Source organism: Piliocolobus tephrosceles, chromosome 1 (genome assembly GCF_002776525.5).
Source record: "Piliocolobus tephrosceles isolate RC106 chromosome 1, ASM277652v3, whole genome shotgun sequence".
Lineage (NCBI taxonomy): Eukaryota > Metazoa > Chordata > Mammalia > Primates > Cercopithecidae > Piliocolobus > Piliocolobus tephrosceles.
In genome coordinates, this window is record NC_045434.1 from 199849662 (window position 1) to 199863955 (window position 14294).

Genomic DNA, 14294 nt, shown 5'->3' on the forward strand with positions numbered 1-14294 from the left:
CCATGAGTAGCCAAGTGCTCTGGAATAGTGGTGGCGGTGAAGGTGAGAAAAGGTGGCGTTCAGGGTTCAGATGCCCACTGTTCTACTCCTAGGCCAACGTGTGACCACAGGCAAGTTACCTCTCTCTGAACCCAGGTTCCTTACCTGTAAAATGGGATGTGGCAGACGCCACTCATTGCCTATCAACTATCCATTCTCTCTTTCTCAACCTAACAAAATCCTGGTTCTTAGCTAGGTACACTGTGCCCAAATAGAAGACAACATTTTCTGAACCTCTCTGGCAGCTAGAAGTGGCCATGAGATACGGCCATGAGATACAAACTGAAGCATGTGTGGGACTTCCAGGAAGTTTCCTTAAAAGGGAGGGTCCTACCCTTCTTGCTCTCCTTCCACTGCAACCTGAGACATGGATGTGATAGCCAGAGATCTTGCAGCCATTTTGGTCCACGAGGACACGAAACTGTGTGCTGAGGAGTGTGGATCTCTGATGGCTCCATGGAGATGCTGTACTCCTATCTTCTGACATGCTTCACACATGAGAAAAAGAAACCTCCCTTTGGTCTAAGCCACTCTGTTAGACTAGTTGTATTAATGACCCCCCTGTATATATGCCCTTTGCCCTGTAACTTATGTAGTCCTCTCTCTCTGACTCTCGCTTGGCCACGTGACTTGTGGTGGCCAATGGGATATAAGCCAACACGATATAAGCAGAGGCTTGCAAAAGCCCTTGTGAATGTCTGCCTGCTGCCTTGGTTCCCTGTGATTGCCATAAGAAAACACGCACAGGTGGACTTGCTGGAGGCTGAGACATGTCAGAGCAGAGTCGTTGCTCCAGTTGTCCCCTCCAGGGCCACTCCAGACCAGTGGACAGCAGTCAACCCCCAAACATGCAATAAAGCCATGACAAAACCCAAAGAGCTGCTGAGTGACCCGGAACAGATGAACTACAAACCTAAGAATGCACCAAGCCAAGACCAGCGTCACTGTCCAGTCAGCCCCGAGACTTCCGAGCTAGCTAAGTGCTTCTCGTTCCATGCGGTCGGCTTTGTGGTTAATGGTTGATTGTTAACCAGCACTACTGCGGCAGTGGCTATCTGTTATTTTTCTTCTTGGAATATGCAGCCAAAACCAATCTTAAATGATACTCTAGGTCAGCAATGCCTTCCCTGCAGAATGCTTGGGAGGATCAAAGAGGGAGATGCGCGCAGAGGGCTCGGCCCAGGGAGGGAAGTGCCCTCTCCTCCGTCTTCCTCTCGAACCTCGTGGCCCCAGGCATGAGTGCACAGGGGGGTCTCTTGGCCCGTTTCTCTCTGATCCTCTTGGTCCCCCAGGGAGAGAAGTAGGTGAGTCCATGTTCATGCCAGTTCCAGAGGCTGAGCCATTGTGTGCCCGCCCCACAGCAGGGCGGGAGGATCAGAGAACACAAGTGGCAGAAAAGGCTTTAGAGAGTTGAAAGTCTTTCCACAAGAAAGCTATGTGGAGTGATGTCACGGAGACCCGGTCAGGGTGTTGGGGACCTGCTGTGGGATCTTGGGTAGCCACTAAGGAACCTCCGTGGGCCTCAGTTTTCTTCTAAAAGGAGGTGTTTGCCTGAGGTGAACTCCAAGGCCTCTGTCAATGCTGCTGAGTTTTAATTTGATGTAGGTTTAACTTCTGTGATAGGCAGAATAATGACCCCCCAAAGATGTTCACGTCTTAATCCCCTGATCTGTGAATATGTTACCTTACATGACAAAAGGGACTTTGCAGGTGTGATGAAGGTTATGACCCTGGATATGGAGACATTTTCCTAGATTATCCAGGTAGCTTGAACTGCATCTCTTGAGTGCTTACATGAAGAGAACCTTTCCCAGCAGAGAGTTAAAAAACCAATGAGTTGGAGAGTGAGAAGAGCTCAATGTCCTGCTGCTGCTTCTGAGATGTCGGGGTTCTGTGGAAGGACCCAAGAGAGGCCTTGAGGAGCTCAGGCAGCCCCCAGCTGATGGTCAGCAAGGGGAGAGAGGCCTCACTCCTACAGCCATGTGGAACTGAATTCTGCTAACACATCCCTGCCAACACTGCTTTTAGCCTGATGAGATCCATGCTAGAACTAGACTTCTTTTTTTTTTTTTTTTGAGATGGAGTCTCGCTCTGTCACCCAGGCTGGAGTGCAATGGCACGATCTCTATTCACTGCAACCTCCGCCTCCTGGGTTCAAGCAACTCTCCTGCCTCAGCCTCCTGAGTAGCTGGGATTACAGGCATGCACCATCATGCCCGGCTAACTTTTGCAATTTTAGTAGAGACAGGTTTTCACCATGTTGGTCAGGCTGGTCTCAAACTCCTGACCTTGTGACCCACCCACCTCGGCCTCCCAAAGTGCTGGGATTACAGGCGTGAGCCACTGTGCTTAGCCCACGCTAGGCTTCTGAACCTGCAGAACGATAAGATAATAAATGTGTGTTGTGTTAAGTTGCTAGGTTTCAGGTATTTTGTTCTGGCAGCAATAGAGAACTAAGCCAAGCTGCCATGTACTGTCCCTCTATGTGCCAGGCGCTGTCCACATTCTTGTTAATGTCCACAATCATCTAGCAAAGCTGCAATGATAGATAAATGACCATTTTGTAGGTGATGGAACTGAGGCTCAGAGAAATAAGGTCTTCTTAATCCTGGCTACACAGCTTGGAATGGGCCGTGTGGGATGGGGGCTGAGTTTGTCAGGTCCAGCTCCAATGTCCTTTCTCCAACATGAGCTCCTAGGATATACTGATGGTAGAGCTTCCTAAGTGGTTGACCGTGTTCATTACAGGGGGCCTCAAAGGCTGGGGATACCCAGCCAGGCTGTGGTATGGATGGGGCATACAGACTGCCTGCCCCATCTCTGTAGAAGGCATGGGTCTGGTCAACATTGGGCCCTGAGGACGCAGAGACACAATTATTCAGGCTCTGTTATTTCCTGGCCTGGGAGAGCGGAGTAAGTCACTTACCTCTCAATGCCTCGCTTTCCTTTCATCTATAAAACAGGATGACAACGGGACCTACCTTGTATTGTGAGGATTCAGTGTGAAAGGCTTAGCACTGTGCCTGGCACACAGTTAGCACTTGACAAATGTGAGCTGTTTTGGGGATTAGAGTGAATAGAGAATGATCTCTGTGTTTTAGGTGCCTACCTGTGCCAGCAACCTGGGAGGCACCTTGCATAGCTTAGCTGAAATCCTCACAGCTAAATCCTCCTGTAAGGAGAGGGCGAAGGTGTCCGTGAGGAAGACGCAGTCAGACATAAGCTGAGTGACTTGTCCAAGGTTGCATGCTGGTGAGCAGCCAGGCTTGACACAAAGCCAGGTTCGGCTGCCTGATTCCAAAGCACAGACCCTTCCCACTACCTCCGGAACCTGGCAGAGGTGGGGGTGTTCTGGGCTTGCTCAGGGTGAGATCCTTAAAGGGCGAAGGCTGTGTCCAGGGCAGCCCTGGAGAACAGCCAAGGGCACTGGATAGAAGCCCTGTATCAGTGAAATGCTACACCTCCCAGCCCCCAGGTCTGCAGGGCTGTCTGCTTGTCATTCGGACCTCAGCTTAAATGCCACCTCCTCAGAGAAGCTCTCCTCTGACTGCCCACTCCAAGGCTCAGCCTCTGTCCCTCCCTCCTGCCCCTCTCTGCCGTGGTCTTGTTTGTGGGTGTGGACAGGCAGGAGGGTAGCGTGGCTCACTCTGAATAGCCGGACTGACTCTTGGGTCTGCCACTGTCCAGCAGAGTGCACCTGGGTACATGGCATGACCTCTCCCAACCCCTGTTTCCTTACCCCTCAAGCCCAGCCCAGCCTCCTTCCTTGGGGGCCATGAGCACGACTCATGAATATGAGGCAGAAAGGTGTTCTGGAAAGGCAGAGCGTGGTTTGAAGGCGGCATGATGGCTGGATGAAGTCAGAAGACAGTTCTGGCCCCAGTGAATGCCAAGGGATTGCGAGCAAGGCCCAGTCACTTGCCCAAAAGAAACACTTTTTCCTTTTAAGGCAATGAGCTTGAATTTTCTACTGAATTTTAGGGTCTGTTTAAAACCGACCACTGAATGCATTTGTCTGGAAATCGAGTCCCCAGCCTTGTTTCCCACCCGACTGCACTTCTCCACACCCCACCTCACCCCACGCTTCTGCGAACCCTTCTGAAAATGTTTGCTGAATGTTCACTGTGGTGCAGCCCCCTCTAGGTGCCGGGAAAACCATGGTGATGAAAAGCAGACCCGTCGTGTGCCCCGAGTAGTGCTGATGATGGGGGAGACGAACAAGAACTCAATGATCAATGACACAAGGTCATATTTCGACCACGGGAACGAGAAGGCCCTGGTGCTGGGGCTGGGGAGGGAGGTGTCCCACCAAGTCAGGAAGGTCAGTGAAATGAGCTGAGGCCTGAAGGAAGAATGAGATAAGAAAGCCTTTCCAGGCAGAGGGAACAGCATGTGCCAAGACTGTGTCAGGGAAACCTGACACTTAGGAGGAACAGAAAGAAGACTCCCCCCCCCCCCCAGTTGCCTCCTGCGCTTCCCTCCCCCAGGCTATCTTTCTTCCTGTATGATTCCGTCTCTGCTTGCTAGAAGCCTCTCCATTCTTCAAAGTCAAGTTCAAATGCCTCCTCTTCCAGGAAGCCTTCCAGGACATACTCTTTGCTCCTTCCCTAGGAGGATGATTTCTCCTGCCTGTGATCTCCCTCATCTCCCCCAGCACCTCTTGGGCCCTCATCCATGCCATCTTGTATGTAGGCTCTGTGTCTGTGTCTTATTTTTCCAACTAGGACATACATCCTCAAGGGCAGATACTGTGTCTACACTACACTGGAGAACAGTGTAGACATGAAATCACGTGGTCCTGGGTTTAATTATTAATAGAGGTCACTTAAGTAGTAGGACCTTGCATAAATGACTCTATACCTCCTTGGACTTCAGTTTCCTCATCTGGCAAAGGGGGATAATGGGGTGGGGGTGTGGTGTGGTTGCACAGCCCCCAGCTGGGCTCTGAGCAGCTGTAAGAGATGGGGCTTGCCAAGGGGCTTGGAATAAAGAAGAGGGGGAAAGACTTGTTATAATTCCTAAAGCCTCAGGGCTTTGAGGGCTTCAAGGGGTTTAGACCCGAGTTTCCCAAATTTGTCCGATGGTAAGAAACACCTGAGTCACTTTTTAACAATGCGTATTCCCAGGGTCTACGCCTGGGGTTCTGATTCAGCAGGACTGGGGTAGACTGATATCTAGTTCTGGAACTTGTGCTCACATATAGTTCTTATGTAAAATTTGGTGGGGAAACTGAGGCCTCAGAGGGAGGAAGTGATTTTCATGTGCGTGGTAGATTAGATCAATGACCCCAGTTCTTCCTTTTCTGTGATAGGATTAGGTACCCACGTCCTTTGCCAAGTAACTCTGCAGGGCCCACTCACTGGAGGCAGAGTATACTTCCCCATCCCACTGATGCTGGGCTTGGCCGTGGGACTTGTTTTGGCCAATGAGATATGGTTGGCTCCCTCCATGCTCCTACCCTTTACCTTGAGAGAAACAAGCCTGGGGTGGCTGCCAGTCCAAGGAGAATGAGGAGAAACATGAAACAGGCTGAACCCAACTCACATTCTGGAGTCCTGCCCAGCACAGAGAGCGTGGCCAAGATTAGTCAAACCCCAGCTGACCCACACACTAGTGAGTGAGGAAACAAATGTTTACTGTTTAAACTACTGAGTTGTGGGGTGATTTTGTTACACAGCATTGTTGCAGGAGTAGCTGACTCATACACTGACTAAATGAATGCTGTTCATTTGCTAATGTCATGCAGCAAATGAACGGCAAAGCCAAGCCTAGGTCTCTGCTCCTAATCCACTGCTTGTTTCTCATTGCTTCTCTGTCTTTAAATCCTGAGGACTTTCCCTGTGTGTCCAGTCCCTGGAAACCCCTCACTTCCATACTCTGCCCCATCTCTACTCCTGGGTACATCCAGCTCCAGATAGCAGGGTCCATCCCAGCAGCCCAGAACCGCTTCTAGCTACTAATACGTTGAAGCATCTTGAGTAGGCAATTCCACCTGCAGAGCTCCCAAATGGATGTAGGAGAGGTCCCTGCAACCAGGGAAAGGGCTCCAGGAGCTTCCTTCTGGCTTCTACCATTTAGAAAGAGTTCTCTCTTCACCACCCGCCTTGGGGTCCTGGGTTTCTCCAGTTCAGAGCTTTGTCAAGCCAGAGAGACGCACAGCTGAGGCTTTCTAATCTGTTAGAGGTCTTTTCTGTCACTTGCTGGCTTTTTTTTCTTCTTTGAGATGGAGTCTCGCTTTGTTGCTCAGGCTGGAGTGCAGTGGTATAATCTTGGCTCATTGCAAGCCCTGCCTCCCGGGTTCAAGTGATTCTCCTGCCTCAGCCTCCCGAATAGCTGGGATTACAGGCACTCACCACCACGCCTGTCTAAATTTTGTATTTTTAGTAGAGACGGGATTTCACCATGTTGGCCAGACTGGTCTCAAACTCCTGACCTCATGTGATCCATCCACCTGGGCCTCCCAAAGTGCTGGGATTACAGGCATGAGCCACTATGCCCCGCTGGTTTTTGAGGGTTTTCTCAGATTACTTCCTTTGAGTCAGCTCCCTCTGGACCCCAATCTGAGTGGGGCTTAAATGCACCCAGGGCCCCAAAAGAACTGTAGGCAGTCAGTCACAAACATGCCCTCTCAGCCACAGCAACACCACCATTCCCGAACAAAACCACACTCCTCAGACCCAAACACACAGACAGGCAGAGCCACAGTTAGATGTACAAACTCATGCTCAAATACACAATACCCCCTACCCCTGTCCCCAAGGCCCCGCAGGTTGACACATCCATGCTCACAAATGCATGTATACAGAACCCACATGGCCACAGTCATATGCGTTGTAAACACAGGGTCACCAAACACATATGACAGCACACTCACACATACACAGACTCAAATGCACAATCAGAGCCACAAGCTCAAGGTGCCATGGACACATCAAGGACTTCACCCAAGCACTGGAGTCTGTCAGACCTAGTCAATTCTTGCCTCTCACTCTTCCTGGCTTTGTGACTCAACTTGTCTGAGCATCATCTGTGAAATGGGGACATGGATGCCTCCTTCTCAGAGAGGCCACAACGATGCAGTGAGGTCATGCATGGAAAACACCCCTCAACCAGGTGGAGTCAGTTGCTTTCTCTCTCTCTTTTTTTCTTAGAGTTTCGCTCTTGTCACCCAGGCTGGAGTGCAATGGTGTGATCTCGGCTCACTGCAACCTTCGCCTCCTGGGTTCAAGCAATTCTCCTGCCTCAGCCTCCTGAGTAGCCGGGATTACAGGCATGTGCCACCACACCTGGCTAATTTTTGTATTTTTAGTAGAGATGGGGCTTGACCGTGTTGGCCAGGCTGGTCTCGAACTCCTGACCTTAGGTGATCCTCCTGCCTTGGCCTCCCAAAGTTCTGGGATTACAGATGTGAGCCACTGTGCCCAGCCAGTTGCCCTCTCTCTTTCTATGTCCTTGGCATGCCCTTTCTCCCTTCTGAATGCCATTTTTTTCTACTATTCCCTTCAACATTCTACTGGCTGGGTACAGTGGCTCTTGTTTGTAATCCCAGCACTTTGGGAGGCTGAGGCAAGAGGATCATTTGAGGCCAGGAGTTCAAGAGGAGCCTGGGCAACATACAAGACTCCATCTCTTAAAAAAATTTTTTTTGACTGGTCCTTCAAACTGCAAGTCAAATTCCACCTCCTCCAGGAAGACTTCCTGGGTCTGGACTTCCACATCTGGATCCCTGCATGCTTACTGTGTGGGCCCCACCCTACATCAGAAAGATCAGCTTGGAGGCCCACTCACTTTCCCTCCTGTGGCCTGGCCTCCCTCAGCTCTTCCATGGACACGGCACTGACCATGCTCACTGTAGGGGTCTGGCAAAGGTTGCTGAGTGAATAACTGAGGGGCACGCTCACAGTGCCAACCATGAGATCTTCTGCCCACAGGTAGCATAATGTCCTCGATAATCACATGTGGCCCTCAGGTGGGGGATGAGGCTGGGAAGCATCTCTGGGACTTAGCCTCACGTGACACTGAGGACAGCGGTCCTGGTGGAGAGGGGAGGCTAGGAGCCCAAGTGGAGTGGGGACTAGAGAGAGAACAGGGTGGAGGGGAGACTGCGGTGTTCAGCAACTTCCTTTTTTGCTGTGAGGGAAAGAAGGGGGGTGGGTGGAGGATGACGTGAGGCCACAGAAAGGGTTACTAAAAGTGAGCTTCAGGAGAGTTTTGCTGGAGTTAGACTGGAGTGGGCTGAGCTTCACAGAAAGCACTTGTGATTGAGATTCAAGTTAGGCTGCAAGAGATGACACCTCCGGGCTCTCCTGGGTCTCAGTGAGGCCATGTGACTGAGGCCCTGCCCGTGGAATGCATGCAGAAGAGAAAGATGCTGCCTCTACCTACCTTGCTTCAAACATCATTGCTGCCCTGTCTTCCCTCTCTTCCCACAGACATGCCTGAGACTCAGTTTGGATCATACAGATAAGGAGCAGGGGGCATGGGGAAACGACACGGAAATAACCTGGGTCCCTGAGTCTCTGAGTGGATCAGAGCCACCCTGCTAACGTGGACTGCTCACCTCTGGATTCTCCCATGAGAGAGAAATATGTCCACGTTCTTTAAGGCACCTCATGTTGGATCTTTTTGTTACAGCAGCTTAACTTTTACCTTCAATAATATGTACTCAACAAGTGGGAGCAATTATTACTAATACCACCACCGTGAAGAGGTAGCGCTTTCTCTCCCAGGTGGACGGATCACATGAAAAACCTTTGAAAAGAAGAAATCACTCCACAGATGTGAAGGAGTCTTTTGTGAGTCTTGTGTGTGCCCTCCCTGGCACAGCACGATGGCCCACGTCGGAAGCGCTTACCTGCCTGGTTGGTGGTGATGTTCACAGAGGCGAACTGAGGCGAGAAGGGGCTCTGGTCAGTAACGCCATTCACGGCCTGGATCTCGAAGGTGTACTGGGTGTGGGCCAGCAGGTCACTGATGTAAATGCGTGGCTCGGTCAGGCCCAGCTGGCGCGGTGCGTACTGCACATTGTCTCCGCAGCGGGTGCAGGCGCCCCGGCCTGAGCCACAGCTCTTGCAGATGATGTTGTAGACGAGGTCCTCTCGGCCTCCAGAGTCGCGGGGAGGGGTCCACTCCAGCATGAGGGAGGTCTCATTGACACTGGAAATCACAGCCTGGGGTGCAGAGGGGATGGCTGGGGCGGGGGAGAGGTGTTGGTCAGTGGGGGGCTCAGGGAGTACTATCTCCCACGTGACCACTCTGTGCCCACTGCTCTGGCTCCAGCCCAGGCCTCTGAAAGGACCTCCTTAAATTCTTTCTCCTGTCTCCCCACCAGAGAGATGTTTCGAGAATATAACTTAGCCTGCCGTACATCTGCTCAAAGCTTTCCCTCCAGGTTCCAACCTGCTCAGTGTTTGTTACTGAGGATGGTATTTTTGCATTTGGAATTATACCTGCCCAGTATGTATTTTCGCCTTCTTCTTTAGAACAGCTCAGCTTTATTCACGGTGGCAATATGTCCAGCTAAAAGATGGCATTTCCCAGTCTCCTGTGTTTAAGTGCTGGCCACTGATATAGAGCGGAAGTGGTTGACTAGGACTGTTTCTTTAAAAAGAGACAGACAGCTATGGCATGTCCCTTTGTCCTTCCCCACTTCTGCTGCCTAAAATGTGTGTGATGGCTGGGGCTTCAGCAGCTATGTTGGACTATGAAGTGACCTTAAGAACAGAAACAACAGTGGCTCATACCTGTAATCCCAGCACTTTGGGAGGCCGAGACAGGTGGATCACCTGAGGTCAGGAGTTCAAGACCAGCCTGGACAACACAGGAAACCCTGTCTCTACTAAAAGTACAAAAAATTAGCCGGGCATGATAGCGGGTGCCTATAATCCCAGCTACTCGGGAGGCTGAGGTGGGAGAATTACTTGAACCCGGGAGGCGGAGGTTGTCATGAGCTGAGATCACGCCATTGCATTCCAGAGCCTGGGTGACAAAGTGAGACTCCATCTCAAAAAAAAAAAAAAAAAAAAGAACCAAAACTAGGTTGGGTGTGGTGGCTCATGCCTGTCATCCAGCACCAGCACTTTGGGAGGATGTGGGAAGATTCCTTGAGCCCAGGAGTTCAAATCTAGCCTTGGCTAGATAGAACATAGTGAGACCCTGTCTGTATGAAAAATTAGCTGGGTGTGGTGGTGCACGCCTGTAATCCCAGGTATTCAGGAGGCTGAGGGCAGAAGGCTGAGGGCACTTGAGCCCAGGAGGTTGAGGCTACAGTAAGCTAAGATTATGCCACTCTGAATGGCAGAAAGAGTCAGGCCCCAAAGGCCATCGTGGATTGACCATACTGTTCCAGGACTGTCTGCCTTGGGCTCCTTTTGGATGAGAGAATAAATCTGTAGTTTTAGCCACCAGAGTCAGCTCTGTTACTTACAGCTGAATGTCATCCCTGACAGATACAGGGGTTGTGACGCTGTGCTCTTAGGCAGTCCCTTCCTAGAGGACCTTGGGCTGTGATTCAGGCAGCCGCTGCCAGGTTAGAACACTGGACAGCCTTTTCTGCCACAGACACTACCTGTGTTGCTTCATCTCCTGCCAAGCCTCCCATCTCTTGTCCCTTTGTGAATCCAGACCTTGACTTGATCTTTCATGTGACTCAGCAGAAGGAGGTAAGGAGCCAGACGCCAGCACCATGGTGTCTGCACGGTGGGAGCACGGCCACCCCAGGATGCCCCTTTCTTGATGCCCCTTACTTTTCCATTTCTCTTCCCACCAGGGAAAGACTGGCTGTAACCGGATGGCACCCAACCCTCGCTCTGAGCTTTTCTGCAGGTAGACCTGGGGCTCGGTCAGGCATCGCCCTTGAGGGGCCCCGGGACTTACTTGTGCAGGGCATGTCCAGGGGATCCAGGTCTGCTCTGTAGTAGCCATTGCGGCAGACACAGTTGGTGGCCCCTTCAGAAGTGGTCCGGCTGTTGATGGGACAGTGGGTACAGGCCTTGTCTCCTTGGTTGGCCTTGAAAGTTCCAGATGGACAACCTGAGAGAGAAGACAAGGAGAGTCACCAGGAAACCAGATGAAGACTCAGAGAGGTCACGAGCCACGCAGCCTCACGGAGGGGCCACACAGCCTCATGGAGGGGCCATGCAGCACCATTGCTGGAAAATCTCATCTCTTGAAGCGTTTGAAGTCTCCAGACCCCAGTGTGGGAGTTCTAACTCAGCCAGGGCTCCCTAGTTTCTTGTCCCTGAGCTGTCTAGGGCTCCCAGCAATCTTCCCTCACCTATCCCAGCTTGGCTGTGTCACAGTCTCTAGAATCAACCCTGACCTAGTTACAAGGCACATCTGAAGACATCTGGGGCAGTGTGCATGGGTTCCGGTCTTGCTTACTAATGTCTGGCTGGGCGCTGATTCTTAGAACCAGACTCCTGGGTTGCAGACAATTGAGATGATTACACGGCAGAAGAAAAGTCCTAGGGCAGTGTAGAGAGGCGATGTGGCAGAACAGAAGAGAACACTACTTTTGGAATCAGACCGACCTGGCTTTGAGTACTGGCTAGGCCTTTTATTAGCCGTGCAGCCCCAGACAAGCTGCTTAACTATTCAGAATCAGTTTTCTAATTTGTAAAATTAGGATTCTAAGGCCCATCCCTGCAGGGTCATTGTGAGTATTCTGCCTAAGCATAAGGCACATGGCACAAGGCCTTGCACAGTAGAGGTGCCCAATGAATAGTAGCTGTTATAGTTGGTATGTGATCAATTTATTAAAATATTAATAAAAGGGGCCTGTAGTACCAGGACCAGCCTAAGGAGGGCACTGCTTGCACTCGGCCCACATTTGCACTCGGCCCGCATTTGGCTTCTCCCGTGGGCTGTGGCCATCATCCCTGATACGGAGTCCACCCGCCCTGCAGCTCTGAGTATGAGGTTAGGGCCTATAAGAGGCAGCCGCCTTGTGTGCACACATATTCAAATCCACCTTCCTCTTCTTGCTGGCCCTGGGTTGAGAATCAGGAAGCTGAGGGTCTAGACCTTGCCCCTCTCCCAGCTTCAGCCTGCTGGGTTCATGAACCCAGCTCTGCTATCATACCTCCAGGGGATTGTGCAATGGGTAAGTGGGTGGACAGGAAAGAGCTTTGCAACAAACATTTCATCTCCTTGGGATGAAATGCAGCTAAACCATCCACAGGCCCCCAGGCCCTCACTGGGCGTACATTTCATGCCTGGGTGCTGTGGGTTCTTCAGCAAGTGACTCAGCCTCTCTGAACATTAGTTTCTGTGTATGTAAACAATTAACATAAATTTCCCTAGTTCATTTTTTTCCAGCTCTAGTCTTCAAGGCTTATTTGCCCAGTCCAAGTATTAGCAAACCACCCTCCCTCAACCCTCAACCAGCTCTGGCCTCAGAGACCCTGCCTTTCTTGGTGTCCAGAACATTGCTTGGGTTCAGAGTGCTCTACTTACCCACCGTAATTATTTTTCTGGGGGTCTCCTGGCCATGCTCTCAACTCCCCCAGGATCAGAGCCATGTCTGACTCACAGCTGCTTGTCCTATGCCTAGCTTGGAATCTGCACTCAGCAAGTGCTCTGTAAATACTTCTTTTGTTGTTGTTATTAAAAATTTTTTTTTTTTTTCTGTAGAAATGGGGGTCTCACTATGTTGCTCAGGCTAGTCTTGAACTCCTGGGCTCAAGTAGTCCTTCTGCCTCGGCCTTCCAGAGTGCTGGGATTACAAGCATAAGCTACCACACCTGGCCCATAAATACTTCTTGGAGTTGCCTGCTTAAGTGGAATGAGCATGGGCTTTGGAGGCCATGCAAGCAGGAGGGCAGTGAACATAGTGCTTAGTGTGCAGGCTGCTGGCAAACCCAGACCCACCTGTGTGGGCAGTGTGGCCTCGGGGAAGTCACTTAAACTGTTTCCTTACCTGTAAAGTGGGACAACGGTATCTATCTCCTAGGATTGTTGTCAGTTTATATTGCTTAACTTATGTAAAAACACTTATAACAATTCCTGGCAGTATTAAGCCATCTGGTTCAAAAGTAATTTGCTGAGTGACCTTTGACAAGCTGTTTGACCTCCCTGAGCTACACTGTTCTCACTGGTAAGAGCATCTACCACACAAAGTGGCCATGAGGATTATTGCACTGGCTCTGGGTCCCCTGAGTCCTCCTGCCCTCCCTCTCGTCTTCCTCTTGGGCACCGACCTTTCCCTGATGGCTGGATGAAGGGGCAGCCTCACCATCTTGGCACTGCCTAGAGCTTCTGGGCAGTCAGGACATGCAGGCTGGAGCCCCAGCTCTGGTCAAGCAGTCGGCCTCTCTAAACGGGTTTCCTCTTCTGCAGAATGGGGGCACAAGGTTCCCAGGAAGGTCTAGAACCATCCTTAGAGATGCCAAAGGGTTTTGGCCCCAAGATCAGGCTCCTCCTGCTCCCTCTCTGGAGACAGCCTACCCAATTCAGCATCCCTCCTCCATCTGTGGGCATTCCCGGGGGGCCTGCCAGTGGGTGGCTGCTCTCTCTCCCCTCTGTGCGGTGCCAGCCCTTCCATCTGGACTGCCTTCCTGGCTACCCTCTCCCCCTGGCAGTGTCCTGGCTCCCTCTCAGATTCCCAGACCACCCCTGCCCTAAGCTGCCCTTCATTTGCTGTGTTGCCTGGCCAGGTTCGACCCCCACCACCAGGCACTGTATCACTTCTGTATCTATGGCACTGTGCTTCATGAAACTCACTCTCCTCTGTCCCGGGAAGCGGCATCACTCTCTACCCTGCCCCCCTGCAGCCAATCAATTACTAGGTCTTCCCTCCTCAGCAGTCTCTGGTCTTGTCTTGGCCACTCCCCCCGCTGCCAGCATCTGGAAAGCTCTTTCCACCCATTCCTCAGCCTCTCACGCCATCTGGCCTCCTCCCACCCACCCACTCTCCAAACTAGCTCTCTAGAGTGCAGACCTTTCCAAGTCACTTAAAAATCCACAATGGTGGCCGGGCGCGGTGGCTCAAGCCTGTAATCCCAGCACTTTGGGAGGCCGAGACGGGCGGATCACGAGGTCAGGAGATCGAGACCATCCTGGCGAACACGGTGAAACCCCGTCTCTACTAAAAAATACAAAAAACTAGCTGGGCGAGGTGGTGGGCGCCTGTAGTCCCAGCTACTCAGGAGGCTGAGGCAGGAGAATGGCGTGAACCTGGGAGGCGGAGCTTGCAGTGAGCTGAGATCCAGCCACTGCACTCCAGCCTGGGCGACAGAGCAAGACTCCATCTCAAA

The 14294-nt window shown here is 51.6% G+C and overlaps 1 protein-coding gene across 1 annotated transcript in view; it reads right to left on the bottom strand.

Moving 5' to 3' along the window:
* The window catches only part of EPHB2 (EPH receptor B2), a 205639-nt gene that overhangs the window by 42423 nt on the left and 148922 nt on the right, over positions 1–14294 (bottom strand). Inside the window, exons 4-5 of the mRNA XM_023219709.1 lie at positions 10915–11070; positions 8894–9229 (exon numbers count right to left, since the gene is read on the bottom strand). Of these exons, the coding sequence (XP_023075477.1) occupies positions 8894–9229; positions 10915–11070 (492 nt within the window). The remainder of the gene's footprint in view (positions 1–8893; positions 9230–10914; positions 11071–14294) is intronic.